The 16686-nt window shown below is 29.0% G+C and overlaps 1 protein-coding gene across 1 annotated transcript in view; it reads left to right on the top strand.

Annotated features, from left to right (window-relative positions):
* LOC136974323 (casein kinase I) overlaps positions 1-16686 on the top strand; it is a 62659-nt gene that overhangs the window by 41449 nt on the left and 4524 nt on the right. Inside the window, exons 4-6 of the mRNA XM_067269177.1 lie at positions 3718-3816; positions 10520-10659; positions 13604-13757. Of these exons, the coding sequence (XP_067125278.1) occupies positions 3718-3816; positions 10520-10659; positions 13604-13757 (393 nt within the window). The remainder of the gene's footprint in view (positions 1-3717; positions 3817-10519; positions 10660-13603; positions 13758-16686) is intronic.

Here is a 16686-nt window from a genome sequence, read left to right as displayed (position 1 = left end):
ATGAAATAATTCATTTCATTCATTTCTTTCTTAACTATATCTTTCACACTTTTAAACTTACTTATATTACTGTTATCAGTGTCTACACTTGTTTTATGTTTAATGAATAAGTCCAATTTCTCTTTCATTGTTAAATTTGATTTTTCTATTGTGCACTTTGTTCTCGTGTCGATGTGAGAAGTTGGTATGGTCAGCTATAAAGACCTTTCACTAGAATCCGAGTCTGAACTAATTTCAGTGACATTTGCAGGTCATGATTTGTTTTTATTTTTTGATAAGTGCTTGATTATTTCTACAAACCCATTCAAAAGTATATTTTTGTTAGCATTATTGGATATTTTGTGTGACTTATATTTGTTCAATTTTTCTGGGTTATTTTCCTGTATTATACTCAGAAAACGGGTCTTGATTTTGGAGTATAATACAGGAAATCAAGTTATAAAAAAAACTAGGAAATTCCTTTTAATAACCTTAAATTACAAATGGAATGACCCATCATCGCCTGCACTCTTTTTTCACTATTGTATGGAGGAGACAAAAAAGAAATCTACTTCCCATAGCTGCAGATTTCTTTTCCATTAAGAGGTTTTTAACAAAATACCAGTAAAAAAGTTAATTACTGGTAAATTTACCGGGATATAATTTTCCTAATTTACTGGTATACCGGTAAACTCGTTACAGGTAATGCAATTACTACTGTATACAGACTTTGCCTATGACTCGATGCTTAGAAGAGTTCTTTTGCCACTGGACAAAATGGCAGCCTATTACCCAGTCTGTACTACCAGTATCATCCATCCATGCATGTAACATTTTCAGCATCTTGATTGTATTGCTCTGTGTTCCCCTTATGGGATTTTGGATGTCAGTCTTCAATGTCTTATTTTACATTCAGACAATACAACTGAAAGTTACTCAATGACGTTAGCTGTGAACTCTCTTTCATTGTCACTCTGAAAAATATAAGGGGCACTAAAGTCTAAAAATATTTTCAGCAGTACCAGTGCAACTTTTGCTGCATATTTTATTTTCAAAGGGCAAAAAACACAAAATTTTATAGTTCATTAATCATTTGTAATCTCTACAGGAAGTAGATTGAAATACTTTGTAGTGATTGGTCATACAACAATGTTTTTGTGATGTTGAGATTTCTTTGAATTGCATATTTTACATAGTGATATAAATACCTTAACTCTTTCTTGTCTGTTTGCTATGCCCCTCTGTTTACATTTATTTTGTAAAACAGCCAAGGGCAATAAAGGTCAGTCAAGGTCACTCAGGCGATTTTATTTTAAAAATTCACTAAAAATCAAATTATCATTATAGTTATATGAAAAAAATTGCATACATTTAGTAATATCTTTAGTTTTAAATACGATATTTTTCAATACATTTTATTAGAAAAATTTTTCAGAAAAAATAATATATATCAGAACTGACACTTAACTTGATAATTTGTAACTTTACATCAAAATTAACATTGTCTAGTTAACTAGTTTTTTGCTGGCACTGAGCCAGAAAGACATAGAATATTGTTTTGTACAATTCGATATAACACTTATGCATGTACTGTACATTTATTCATTGTGAAATTATTATGCATTATATCAAACATTTGTTTGAAATCAAAACTTTATTCTGCTATCAACTAATATAACAAACTAATATACTTTATTCACTTCATATCAAATGAGATTATATATTTTTGTAATAAACATATGATTACCAGTAGCAATACATGTAACATTTGCTGATATTTTTGATTAAAATAAAAAATATATAAAATATCAGAACTGAAGATCACAACTTGAAAATTTATAACATGTTGATGTATTATAGCTGAATAAACTTATTATAGCATGAATGAACTTATTATAGTAATATTATTGCATGAATATGCTAAAAATGAAATAAAAAATTATCAAAAAATGAAAAATTAAGAAAAAAAAGCATTAATTAAAATTTTTTAAGTCAACAAAACACCACCTGGACAAAAATATGTGAAACAGACAATAAACAAGATGCTGCCGTCAAGTGTTGACATCTGTTGTCGATAAATTTTATAAAAATTGATTTTTAACAGGGTTTTGATGAATCCTTGACCTATTTGCTTAACAATAGGGGGTACAACAGATCGGTATCCCGGTCAAGAAAGAGTTAAAATCTTTAAACAAACCAGATCAATTAATTAGTTTAAGGATAAAATCACTACAAGTTATGAAGAATACCTTTAATTCATTTGCCAAGGAAGCATTGGCTCATAGGTTGGGGCTTCAAAATTGTACTATACCAATTCAAAATGAGATTCCATTCATACAGATCAATCCTTGCTAGCCTTTGATACATGACTTCATTTAATTAGTTATTCCAGTGAAGGAATGGAGATTTAGAGAAAGACTAGTCCTGTAGGTGTCAAAGGTCATTTCCATATCTTGTAAGGGAGCCTCTGTAAAGGTGTTAACAATTCTTATTGATGATAAATGTTTTGTGTGTATTTTCAACAAGAGATGACAATAAAACCAATAGAAGACATTAGAGGTTTGAAACTGTAGAAATGAACTTGCATTAACAGTAAAATAGTGACTAAATACAATGGTGCCTCGTATGTCAAATTTAATTTGTTCCAGAAGGTCATTCAAACACTGAATCAATTTTTCCCATTAGAAATAATGGAAAGTGAATTAATCTGTTTCTATACCCTAAAAATACTAATTTTCATACAGCAAATACATATAATTTATGGTAAAAATAACACAATTAAAGGCCCTAAATATATGAAAACAACAAAAGAAATACATAAATACTGTGTAATAAAATGACTATTGCATTTACTGTACTTTCAGTGAGGAGAGGTGATGTCCTGTTTCTTAAGCAGCTTGCTTAGATTTCTCACAAATAATCCTCTTATAGAAGATATCATCAGCCAATTGCTTCTCAATTTTTCAATTTTCTGCTATTATGTCTTAGTGTTTTTTTTACCAGTTTTTTACCAAAACTTATTTCTGGATTTTTTCATAGCACATGCAATTCAAATGTAGAAGCATCATTTGTACTTCAGGTAGAATTTTTCTCAAATTTAGCATTTAACTCTGGAGCATTTTGGACTATGAGGTACCACTGTATTGTTGAATTCTGTGAAATGATTTTTTATATCAACTTTTGGACTTCAATTTTGGATAAAAATGTTCAGTGATAGTTTAAAAACTAATTTAAAGTGATCAAAAGCTTTCTAGCATATGAAAAAAATAAACTAAATATTTATTTATTTTTCTTTCATGTTTTCATCTCTCTGCCAGAAAACAATACATCATCAAAATGGACACATCTGCTCATATATTTGACACCTGTATATAGAAACCACTACTTAAGATGTTATCAGATTGTTCTTACAGGACTTGCTAATGTGAATGAACAATACAATAAATCCTACTTATCAACTATGGTTAAAATTTATTCTTGGTTTTTCACATATTTTCACATTTAAAATATGTGAAAATATGTTAATGATTCAACATTGGCTAATTTGAAACATCAGGAGCAATGAATGCTCATTAATTAATTAATTAATATGTTCTTTGTAATAAATTTGAGATTGAATTTTAATCAAAGTTGAGAAACATGCTCTTAAATAAAAATAAATCATATACTTTTCTCTGGTTATTAAACTATTTAGTTATAAAGTATAGAAAGATTTTGATTGATATATTTTTCTTAAAGATGATTGGACGAATTGAATATGTTCACAATAAGAATTTCATTCATCGAGACATTAAACCAGATAATTTTCTTATGGGAATTGGAAGACACTGCAATAAGGTAAATATCATATAACTTAGAAATAGTTACTATGTATATAATATATATATAATGTACAGTAGACCCCCTATAACACGGTAGATATGTTCCATGTTACATGAATTCTGTGTTATATGAGTCACTTAGATTTTACAAATACATGAGCCGTTCACAGCCCGGCAATTATGCAGTTTAGGGAGTATGGCTGTTTGAAAGGTTTTCATCCATAAAATTAATCGATTCTAGATTAATTTGAGTCGAACATTTCCAAAACACACATAATTTTTTGGGAGTAATCCATATAAACTATGCTATAAACAAAAAATTGTAGGAATACTTACCATGTGCATACTGTTCAAAGATGCCATTGCTTAAGCTTGTTTTCGTCGCAGAGTGACTCATCAAATGGCGGACACATTTCCTGATAAGTTATTCTTTCTGCAAAAAATTCGCTGAACTTTGGAGACATCATTAATAAAAATATAATTTTTATGGCCATTGAATAATAAATTTTTTTTAGTAGGTCCGCTGCTCGTTTAAACTCAGCGGTTTGTGTAATGTCTACTATTGGTCCAGATTTGACCAATCCTGTCGAGACACGAGTTGGCCATGACAATCTGTCTCATTCTTTTACCATGTTATACGAACCTCTTTTAGTGTGTTATATGAACATGATCGCAATTTTTCTGCCGTGTTATACAAATTCATCCTATGTGAACCCATGTTATAGGGGTCTACTGTATTGTATAAAATAGCAATAATTAATATTTACACTGTTATTAATTTTCTTATGCGATAATTTATAAATAAATATATTTGAGATGTTTCATTTGCTATTAAATAATTAACAGTTAAAAAACTTTCAGCATTTCAAGGAATCATTCTCATTAAATTTAACTTTTCTAGTACTTACAGGAAAAAATGGTTTCAAGATAGGAAAAAGTTTAATTGAAAATTTTAATTAATACTTTATATTTAAAATGTTGAACTAGATAGATTTTTCATTTAATATTTCATTACTTAAAAAAACATAAGATTCTAAAAATACACAATAAAATAATATTTAGTTCTAATCTCATTATTTTATTAGATTGGTAGTCAGTTTTAGAAAGTGTATTGTATGTACTGTATAACATATAACAAAATCAAAACTTTCCTACTTTAATTTCATCATTCAAATATTCTGTGTAATATAATGTTGTATAGAAATATTTTAAAACATAAAATGAGTTATTTTATAGATTTTGTATCGAGTTAGCACTGAATAATGAAGATAAGTATAAGTATAGATATGTTATATAACTTGATGGTAGTTAATATTAAAAATGACAAGCATTTAATAATAATAAAATAAACAGAATTCTTTGATGATTTTTCAGACTGAAATTAAGTTTGATGTTTCAGCTTTATATAGTTACAATAAATCTTACCACATTTTATCATAACTATATAATAGATAGACAACACAAAATATCAAAGGAGCTAATATGATCATATATTACAACTGTATGGTGTTTTCCCAGGAAAGAAAAATTTAGTGTTCAACCTATAATCTTAGTTGGTTGCTATTAAAAATTTCCTTAAAAACATCAGTTAACAACAAAACAATACTATAATGCTTAATAGTATACTAATTCATAGTCCAATCAATGTCTTTAAAAAAGAATTATTATTTTAACTGGTTGATGAAATATTTTGCAGGTAAATCAATTAGTTAAAACTGACTTGGAGAGAACACTGGCTAAATATATAAATTATATTTTCTGATGAATATACAAAATATGAATTACACAATGAACTAGCTTTTTCATTATTTTGATGTGTGATATATCATTTATTTGAAATTCATAATTATGACTTTGGCTAAAACTACTGGTAAAAATATTTTAAAAATTAAGAAGTAAAATCATGACTTAATTTAGATTCATTAATTATTTTCTATATTAACACAATTGCTTTTACATAAATTGATTGATTGATTTTCATCACTCTGAAATACCACACATTAAGGCTGTGACAGGCCACAATTTTTCCTGTTTTGTGAGCTTGACTGGTTTGGTTGAATGATGAGAAATGATGCTTTGTCTTGAATTATTCCTTAAAAATTGAGATTTGAACTTGATTCCTTACAGCAGTAGGCTGACTTTTTATTACAAAGTAGCTTTTCAACTGATAAGGTTCAAATGTCCTATAAGATATTCTTTAGTTTCAATTTCAAATAGAATGCACATGCAGAATTCATAGTCCTGTCTAGGTTTGCCTCAGAAGACATATAGAGGCTAAATTAAATCAGGCCCAGCCCATCAGATCCTCTACAAATTGGAACCACATCAGACTCTTAGAGTCCATTGAAATATTTAAAGCCAGCCATAACTCCAATTGCATCAACTTTAGGGACAAGATACAGCTATCCAAAGCATGGTATGGTACAAAACATTGTTATAGCCTGGGTGACGTGGTATGGTCATCTCATCTCTTATATTGGCCTGTTCAGATTTGAATTCCACACATGCATTCTATTCAAAATGAATCTTTGAACCAACAAGTCAGGTGGATTCCAAAAATATTTGTCAATTGATACATTTTATTGCTTCTATTAACTACATTTTGTGAAAAAATACTAATGCTTCAATTTTAATGAAATTATTTTAAGTAAAAAGAGAGAGGCTTTTTTTTTTCTATTTCATCAAGCACCCTTTTGTGATTATTACAGCTTGTACTTGACATGCCAAGCAATTTAAAAGCATTTGTTTTAGTTTGTTGTTATGATTCCAGTGCCAAATAGTTTTCTTATTAATTGGATCTTATTTGCCTCTCTTTATTTAGCTATTTCTCTTTTTAATAGCTTTCAAGTATTTTCAATTGGTTTGAGGTTCAGAAAGTTTCCCAGCAAATCCAGTAAAGGAATTTTCCACTGTTCCATATTGCAAAAATATTTTTTCTCCATTTTTACCAAACCACTCATTCAATTGAGGAATAAAGCTTGGACTGCTATTGGCACATCATTCCATTAACAATGTAAACTCTATCCAATCCCTTTCCACATATTACGAACCATATCACCGCTGATGTAGGATTCTTTTTTTTTTTTTTTGTTTGTGAAAAGTTATAATTTGAGGCAACTTAAATAATTTCATACACACTAATTTTTTTCCAATCTTGTTATAAAATGAATATACTTCCCCTCATTCTAGTCTGTCTTTCCTTATTTTTTCAGTTTTTTTTTTTTGTTTTGTTTTTTTTTTAATTTCTTTTTTGGCTAACCTGTACATACCACAGTTCAATTCAAATATTGTTCTACATACTGTTCATTTTGACAAGCTGATAAAAACTTTCTTTAGCCTTTCTTTAATTGCTAAGTCAGTTGCTCGTCTATTTTTCATGACAATTTTATTTAAAACCTTTTGACCATGCAGGGTCATCAGATTTTTTTTCTACCACATTTGGTTTGAGTGACTGATCAGCAGTTAGGTTTTTGGCAATATTTTGTGCAGACACCCTGGAAATGCCACATTTCTCAGCAAATTGCCTCTGCGATAATTGTTTACATTCAATTAAGGCTTTTACAGAACCAACTTTTGTGAATGCCAAGTCCTTTGCCTTACCCATCTGTGGAAAAAAGGAGAAGAAAGTCAGGTTAATGTAGCTTTTATAAAAATGATTATTTTCTTATTGTATACGTATTATTAAAATGTATTTATGATATAGCCGTACTGAAAATGCAAAATATACAAAATGCTTGCTTTTAAAAATTGACATTTAAAACTGCAAACTTATAAAATACTTTATCAAACATAATCTTTACCAGTTTAATAATGAAAACATTCCTGATTACTATAATGTAATAATTTTGCTACTTCACATAGCTGTTTACTATTTTAAAAAAGTTACTTAAATTCTATCTTAAAAGAAAAAACTTGGTAGCCATAATAATTTGGCCAGGAATTCTAGAAGTGGATTTATATGCAAGAATAAGGAAATCTGATAGATAATGGATATATCTATTTGTTTCATTTAGTAGTCCAATGAATTTTAATAAATATTTACAGCAATCTAAATGTCCACTTTAGCTAAAGAAATCTAGAAATTCAAATATGTAGATTATATTAAAATTTAAATATTAAAAAGTGGCATTTATTAGAAATTTATTAAGGTGATGAGTTAGTTCATAGCAAGGAAACTAATTGAGAAAGTTTATTTAGGAATGACATGTTATTTTGTACTTCTTAAATCTCACAACTTGACAAATATAGGACTTATCATACAGGATAGGAGTTTAGAAGAGCATAGCAAAATTAATCACTTTTAAATTGTCATTTTTGTATGAATTTTGGTCCCTTATTCAGCTCTTGACAATTCTTTAAAATCTGGTCCTGAGTAAAATCACAAGGTAAATACATTTTTAGTTTAATATTAACACATGTAAGGCATATATAATATCATAAGCTGAGTAATAAATATACAATATGAAGTTTAAAAAAGAAAAATTAAAACCAAAACAAATTTACCTGGAAGGGAATCAGTTATAGATTTTATATATAAAAATATGTTATCTAAAAACTAAAAGTATGAATTAAAATAAAACAATAGGGTTAAAACTATAAAAATTAAATAGGTAAAAAATCTTTTAGTTAGTTAATATGTAAAATATTTCAGAGTTTAAAAATCTTTAAAATTTGAAAAAATTAAAACCTGGTAAATAAAATCACTTAAAATTAGTGATTATGACTGAAATTAAAAAAAGAAAAAATATGTTAAAAAGGGAATAAAACCAACAAATAAATAATTATCTGCACAACTTATTCAATTTAATAGATATTTATAGATAAAAGTAAATAAAATAAAATAAAAACCATAAAAAATAAAAATATTTTTTAGAAAGAATTTCAAATTTAGAAATAAAATCAATTATAAAAATTATAGAAATGGTGCATGATCCACTGACTTTTCTTACATTGTCAAAAGGTAGAAAAAGTCAATACATTGGGTATTAGTATTAAATAGTGGTTTACTTTAATGGATTCTTTCAATTAAATTAGCATTGTTGCTAGATTTTGCTTAAAATAAATTCATTGTTCAAATTTATTTAAAACTTCTTGGAATTTTTATAATTTTTAAATGTTTGTGACATTTTCTTTTAATAATATCTGAACACTATTTAGTAAAATCTGGCAACCAGCTTTTAATATTTAAATTACACTGTTTACGACAAATATAGCTAGTTCAATATCAGCATAGCAAAATATTGGAATCTGATCGGTTTTGTTGTATGTAATTTTAATAATCAAAACAAATTGCAAAGGAAAGTTTAAAATAAACAGTCTATTAACATAAGATAGTCTCTCTATAAAATTACTCTGATGAGATATACTCACTAAAGTAATTTTATAGAGAGACTATTATGCTAATGTGTGCTATTATTTTCAGAAAAAACAGTGCACATTTTGCAAAGGAAAAACAAATAGTTATTTTAACAATATCATAAAATGTGAATAAAATCATATGTAAATTTAAACATTAAAATCAAGTTGATAAGCAGTTTCTACTATAAAAAAGTTTATATTGTAATATCCTTTAATTATTTTAATGTAAACAGTTGAATTCTTGTATTGGAAATCCTATATCGTAGTAATTTTTATATGCTCTAGGTATTGAGTTATTAATTTTAACACAAGAAAAAATTATACTATTAGCTGTAATAGATTTCCATAAATTAAGTTGTTAATAATTTTTAATGTGGCTTTTATTTTTTCAGTATATTTATTACATTATATTAAATTTGCTCAGAAAGAGAGGAAAAAAATACTGAATAAATTAAGTTAGAATGTTTGAAAATATAGCCTTATTTCAGAGTTTAAAACAGTTTTGCATTTAAAGATTTTTATTGTTAAGTTATATATTTAATTAAAGCAATTCTGAAGCATTTAGCAAATGCATTATTGCATTATATGAATTAATCATTAGAATAAGCTTATAAACTAGACTATACACTCAAACCTGTTTTTGTGCGATTTTTTATTTGTGTGATTTTTTGTGTGCGGTATATGAATTTCAATCAAATTGGTATACTGCACAAAAATAATTGCACAAAACATATTGCACATATAAAAAGTTGCACAAAAAAAGACCACACAAAAACAGGTTTGAGTGTATACTATCATCACACCATTCATGTGAAATAAATTGAATTTGTGATTGCTATTATTAAACTGCATAATGAATAAATACTTTACAAACAGTACTAAAATTTTTGCAAAATGATATAAAAACTCCAAATGCTTATATCATATTAATACATAGTATATAATATAAATACAATTAATAGATATATATTTTTTTAAATGTTATAATAGAGTATAATATAATTAAATTGGTAATAATTTATATGTTTTGCAAGCTGATTAGTTCTTGAAAAAACTATTATAAAGTAAGCTGTCATATTTCCCATTAGACAATAAATTGAAGTTATGTTCCCAGAGATGTAATTTGAACTATAGTATATTCAGTATTTTTAAGAAGTGTATTACCTCAACATGAAATTATTCTCATTGTAAATATTTTTAAAAAAATGATTATTTTAGATAAATTTTCAATTTTGGCTTAAAAATTTGTCCATGTTTCCATTACTTACCTGTTTTAAAAAAATTTTATTTAAATAGGTAATAAAAATTAATATTATCAGTGATATGATTATTATAAATAATTATTATTTTTATTATTTCAGCTTTTTCTCATAGATTTTGGTTTAGCAAAAAAATATAGGGATACTCGCACAAGACAACATATACCTTATCGTGAGGATAAAAATTTGACTGGTACTGCCAGATATGCTAGCATTAATGCCCATTTGGGTATTGAACAAAGGTAAATTTATATTACTTAACAATATTATTATTATTATTATTATTATTATTATTATAAAAAAATTTTTCACCTTAGTTTATACAGCTTAATATTTTATTCTTTGAGGTTTCAAGAAATATATAAATGATTTTAATTTTAAATTCAGTTTTGCTGTATTACTTTTAATTGTATTTTATTTATTATGATAATTTAAACATAGTAAAGGTAGGTAAACTGTAAAGATAACATAATATAATTGAATTTAAATAGAGGAACAAAGTTTTAATTTTGACAGCCAAGTAGCCTACAATGAAAAGTCATCTGTCAAAAGTTTGTATTCTGGAACATTGTAAGTGCATAAATGGCAAATCCTTTTCAACAGACTGTCTTCAATTTAATTTTTAAACTCAATCACCAACTAATGAAATTCTACAAATATTGCATGAATTTTCCTCAGTACTTTTAGAGTTAAACTAAAGAGACTGTATACTTTCTTGGCCAAACATAGAACAGGCAGTTACAATAAGCCAGTACGGGTACTCCTCACTTTACGACCGAGTTCCGTTCAGACGACTACGTCGTGAAGCAAATTGGTCGATAAGTGAGGAGCATGCGCCGGGAATATAGGATTGTTATAAAATTATACAAATTATACAACAAACTTCAAATTTATTCATAAAAAGACATGCATATGTACATATTATCATTTGTCGGAATGAAACTGACTGAAAAAGCAGATAGCCTATTATAATATGCTTAGTGTGCATGTCACCATTTGCCACTGACCGACACTCAACCTGAGAAAAGGGATTCCCCGAATTGCAGGTAGAAACTCAATTGGTCGTAAGTGTGAGTGGTCATTAAGCAGCTAGGTCATAAAGTGAGGAGTACCTGTATTATACAAAACAGTCTGGTTTTCCTGGAGTAATTGGAGTCATAGGAAACATATGGCTATTAAAGTCTCCAAAAATGACCATTTATCATATTATTAACAGACAACACTTTTATTCAATTATACTTCAAGTTGCATGTAGCTAGAAGTTGCTATTTCCAGATTACTACATAGGAGAAGCAGGATCAGTTCAGGATCATGCAGTCAATCCATGTATCTAAAACAGTTGAAGAAGGTGTAGGATTTCCATAGACTATATCACCTCTTAAGTTATGCAGCATATAATCTAAATAAACATCTATAAACCCTTTACAGAGACAATTGACATCAGACATTCAGACTTACTTCAACACTAAGCTTTCCAAATGTAAAAGCACAATTGAAAGAGCATTTGAGTTGTTTGTTGGCCATTTTAGATGCTTCAAACTACTTGACATGCATCAATTGGACTTGATGGTGACACTAATAATGACTGGATGAATTCTTCCCAACTATTTCATCTTAGGAGATGAAACACAGATTGAAAAGGAAAAATTGGTTGGACTGTCAAAGGTAATTAATTAACAATGCCCAAGCAAGGAGAGATACACAGAATAAGTGTAGGTGACTTGGCGCACACTTTTTTTTGTAAGGTGAAGACAACATTAGCAATGTAAGAAGAAAAATGCTAAAATTATATTTTTATGAACTGTGATGTAATTGTCTGTATATATGTATTATATATTAAATAACAGGTACAGTACATCCAAAAAGTTTATGAAATGAATATTCCTTCAAAAATTTTAAAAACTTGACAGCCCCTGATGTTTAAACCGTTAACACTTCTATAAAAGTGATATTAAGTAAAAGTAAATGGAAAAGTGTTATAACAGTTCAAACATCGGGTTGTCCAGTTTTTAATATTTCTGAGGTAATCTTCATTCCATAAACTTTTGGATAGAGATGTTTATTTCAAATGAAATAATAATAGCATTGTTTTCAATTAAAAAAAAACTGTATAATTTCTCTAGAATTTTATTGAGAGCAATTGGGCAATTCTGTGCTGCCAAATCATGGTAATTCTTTGGCAATGGTCTCACTTCTTCCAGTATGATAATGTGTCTGTTTACACTGCATATGTAGTGGACAACTAGTGTGAGGAGAAATATATAGAGTTGATAGATTGGCCAGTATAGAATCTGGCCAATCCATCCACTTCATTCAACTATATAGAAGATCTGAGAGATAAATTGGCAAAACGAACAAAAAAGTGTACTTAACTTGACCATCTAACCCAAGGGTAGCCAACAGTTTTTGCCCCGGGATGGATTGGAAAGAAAAATTATTTCATGGGCCAGACAAAATATTAAAATTAAATCATGTTAAATAACAGAAGTTCCTGACGCATGTGCAATGTCATTTTACAATGTAAAGAAACATACGAGCAAAAAAAAAAAAGACAGGCAGACGGTGCTGTGTATCACACGTCAGCATAAACAGAGTTACATAGTGGAATGGCAGATGAGTATCAGTGAGTATGGGGTCTTTCATTATTCAAATAATGTAAATTTATAACAGACAAATACAAAAGTTGTAAATATCTACAATGGAAATTTTTTAAAACATGAAGAAGTATGGCAAATCCATTCCACCAATTATTGGAAGTTAAGTAGCTAATTTTGAAAAATTAATTGCGGGCTGGATAAACCCATTACGCGGGCCGTATGTTGGCCACCCCTGATCTAACCTCTCAGAATTTGGTTGGGGTTTGATGAGAAGAATGGAGGGTCATACCAGTCTGTCAGAAATTAGTAGATGATGTGATTAGTATACCAAATATAGCAAAATACATAATTACATCCAAATGAAGACTTGAACAGTATTAAAGTTGTAATAAATATAGTTCTGTGTTTCTGTGTAAATGCTTATTTTGAGCATTTGGACAGAAACACAAAACCACAAATGTGCATTTTTTGCTCCTAAATTTTCATTCAGTTCAGTAATTTTATTTTATTGCTTTAATTTTTAGATATCTAACTGATGATTATAAAAAATTTAAATTACTGTTGTTATAAAAAAATTTTCCTTTTTTAGTCGTAGGGACGATATGGAGTCATTAGGATATGTGTTAATGTATTTTAATCGTGGAAGTCTACCATGGCAAGGTTTGAAAGCAGCAACCAAAAAACAGAAATATGAAAAAATAAGTGAAAAAAAAATGTCAACACCAGTAGAAGTTCTTTGTAAGGTAAGTTCAGAATGCCATATTTATATTGTACCCCTTTTCCACGAGCAACAAAAACTTATTTACATTAATGAGTGTTTTCAACTGTGTAATTAGTTATTTTTAAGTAATATCAAAGGAAATAAAATATAGAATGTTATTAAATTAAGTCTTTTCTATTGGATATAAATCTGAAATGTATGAACATCAGAGAGAGAAAATGCAAAGAGGTATTAATTCATTAGCTGCTTACAGAAGCTTAGTAAACTTGTGGAGCAAGTAAGAGAAAGTTAGTGTTTTCAAAATCTGTTGAATATGACATTTTTCTGCAAATTTGTCTTTGCAAGGATTGTGTTCATACAATAAAAGATACAGGATTATTATTAACTGTTAGGAGATATTTGTTAATGAAAATTATAAATTATAATTATAATTTAAAATTATATAAAATGCTGAATTTAATATTTCTGTTTATTATTATTAAGTTGGGTTTAGTGAGTTATACTCAGTTGACACTGAGTATAACTCACTAAACCCAACTTACATTTATACATTATACATTTTGTCCAATTGCTGTGTACTATGCCAGACAAGAGTCAAGGCATAGCAACCAAAACAAGACAAAAATTAAATAGGTGTTTGTGTGTTCAGGAACTTCTTAACAATATGACAAGTATTCAATATAGTGGTCTTATGTAGTGTGATCTGTGTGTTTCAATTCAACTGTAATGTTCCCAGGCTTTTGTGTAGTGTGTGGTATGCCACTATAGAAAACAACAGGTACAATAAGCACCCATCCATTCTCTACAGATGTCTTATTTCCTGGGCAAACACTGAGAAAAATCAGCAAGTTCTGTGCACTTGCTGATTTTTTTCAGTGCATGTTTTGTACATTGTGAGTGTTTGGAATGGACATAATTTTATTGTGTTTGTCAGTGAGTTCAATGTCTGGTCTGTTGTGGTAAATTGTTTTATCTGTGATTATGGATCTGTCGTATTACATTTTGTGCATATTGTTTTCCAATACTGTCTGTGGGATGTATTTGTAGTATGGTTCGTGGATGTCTAATAATTTGTGTTTCTTTGCAAGCTCTTGGTGCTACTTGATTATGTCTATTAAAATAATCTCTGTGCCAAGAGCTTGCAACCAGAAGTGATATGTTGTATACTTTCTGGCATGATGTGTCATTTGTGAGTGTTGTATCTTTGAATGTGTGTGTTCTGTAGTTTTTAGTATTTATGATCTGATCCTTTATGGCAATCATGAAGCCTTCCGTCTCCCCAAAGAGGCATCCCCAAGCTAACCAGCCATTTGATGCAGTTTTGTCAACAAAATTCTGGGCCAGGTTGTAGGGCTGCCTGCCATGGAGTACCTTTCGAACCCATAATTACTTAATGGTGTCCATGCCTTTTATATATTGTCATGTCCACATGATGTGAGTGTAAGTTTAATGGTTTAATAATATAATAAACTAGCTGACCCGGCCACGCGTTGTTGTGGCTCAAAATGTATCTATTATAAATGTATAACATTTCCCCCGTGGGGTGAATTTCAAAAAATCCCTTCTTAGTGTACAGTACATTCTCTTGACGTACCCTATTAAAACGCAATCAAAAACGCAAAAAACCACATGTAAAATAGTATAATAGAAGCTGAGTTCTTCCCAGTAAGCCTTAATCCCGTCCATCTCCCCCAGTAGGAGGAATTTCGACATGTATTTATATAAAAACACATGCGTATTCGAATGTAACGTTGTGTCAAAATTTCAAAGGAATCGGTAGGAACAAACAAACGTTATATTTTGTTTATATAGATAGATAGAAAATGATCTGCTTTAGTCCATTCTCACAGGAAAGCATAATGCCTCACAGAAAAGCAAACTTAAGTCGTCGGAAGTTAGTGCCATCTGTTGGACATGAAAGCCTTAATCCATATATAAATTTTTGAAAGGGGGAAATGGTGGTCTTCACATATGCCACAAACCTTTGCGGGAGTGTATTAAACAATTTCCTGAAATTTCATGGCAATCAGATAAATGGTGTGGTAATGCATGAAGGACAAACACACACACAGACAGACATACATTCGTTTTTATATATATAGATATAATTACAACTTTTAACAAAGATTAAACTTTGCTTCAGTCCTTCATTCCATTGTTTTCACCATCCGCAGTTCATATAATCACAAAACTCACGGAGACGACCAAACAAACAACGGAATGAAGGACTGAAGCAAAGTTTAATCTTTGTTAAAAGTTGTAATTATATTTATTATATTATTAAACATAAATTACCATTGGCCATGTTAAATTTATTTTTAATTTTACTTAAGTTTAATGGTGTCTTATTTGAGTTTGCTAGAGTTACTGCTTTATGTAACTGTGATGTTTCTTGTTTTTGGTAGAAAAAGCTTGTAGCAACTGTGTTTGTTTGTAGTGAAGGTTAACTATGTCAATCAGGACACGTCCGCCATCTTTACATGGAAGGGTTAATCTTTCTATGGTGGATTTAGGATGGTGATGTTTATGCTTAGTAAGTGAGTACTGAAACAACATGTGTGTTTATTGCCTTAACTGTGTGTTTTGCATTTAACTGTGTTCTAGGGATAGCATTTAACCTACTTTAGTATTCTTTAATTAATCTTTGCTTTATTTGTGTATGTTCTGTTAGTTTGCTGTTGGAATTCTAAATATTTGTAGAACTCTCACTCTTCCATGGATTCAATAACATCTCCATTTCCAAGTGCAAAATCTTCTTTCTTCAGGACTCCTTTTTCTATGTGAAGTGTCTAGGCCAAACTCCATTTGTATGTCCTTGGTGTATGAATATGTGATTTGTAGGAGTTGATGAAGTTGTTTTTGTGTGGATGCATAAAGTTTTATGTCATCCATGTACATGAGATGTTACAGTGTAAACTGTGTTTTTTGTGTTGTTTAACATTAGGGATAAT

Source organism: Centruroides vittatus, unplaced genomic scaffold (assembly GCF_030686945.1).
Source record: "Centruroides vittatus isolate TY-2023 unplaced genomic scaffold, ASM3068694v2 contig_347, whole genome shotgun sequence".
NCBI lineage: Eukaryota > Metazoa > Arthropoda > Arachnida > Scorpiones > Buthidae > Centruroides > Centruroides vittatus.
Note: the sequence above shows the minus strand (reverse complement) of the source record. Positions and strands in the feature narration are given on the sequence as shown.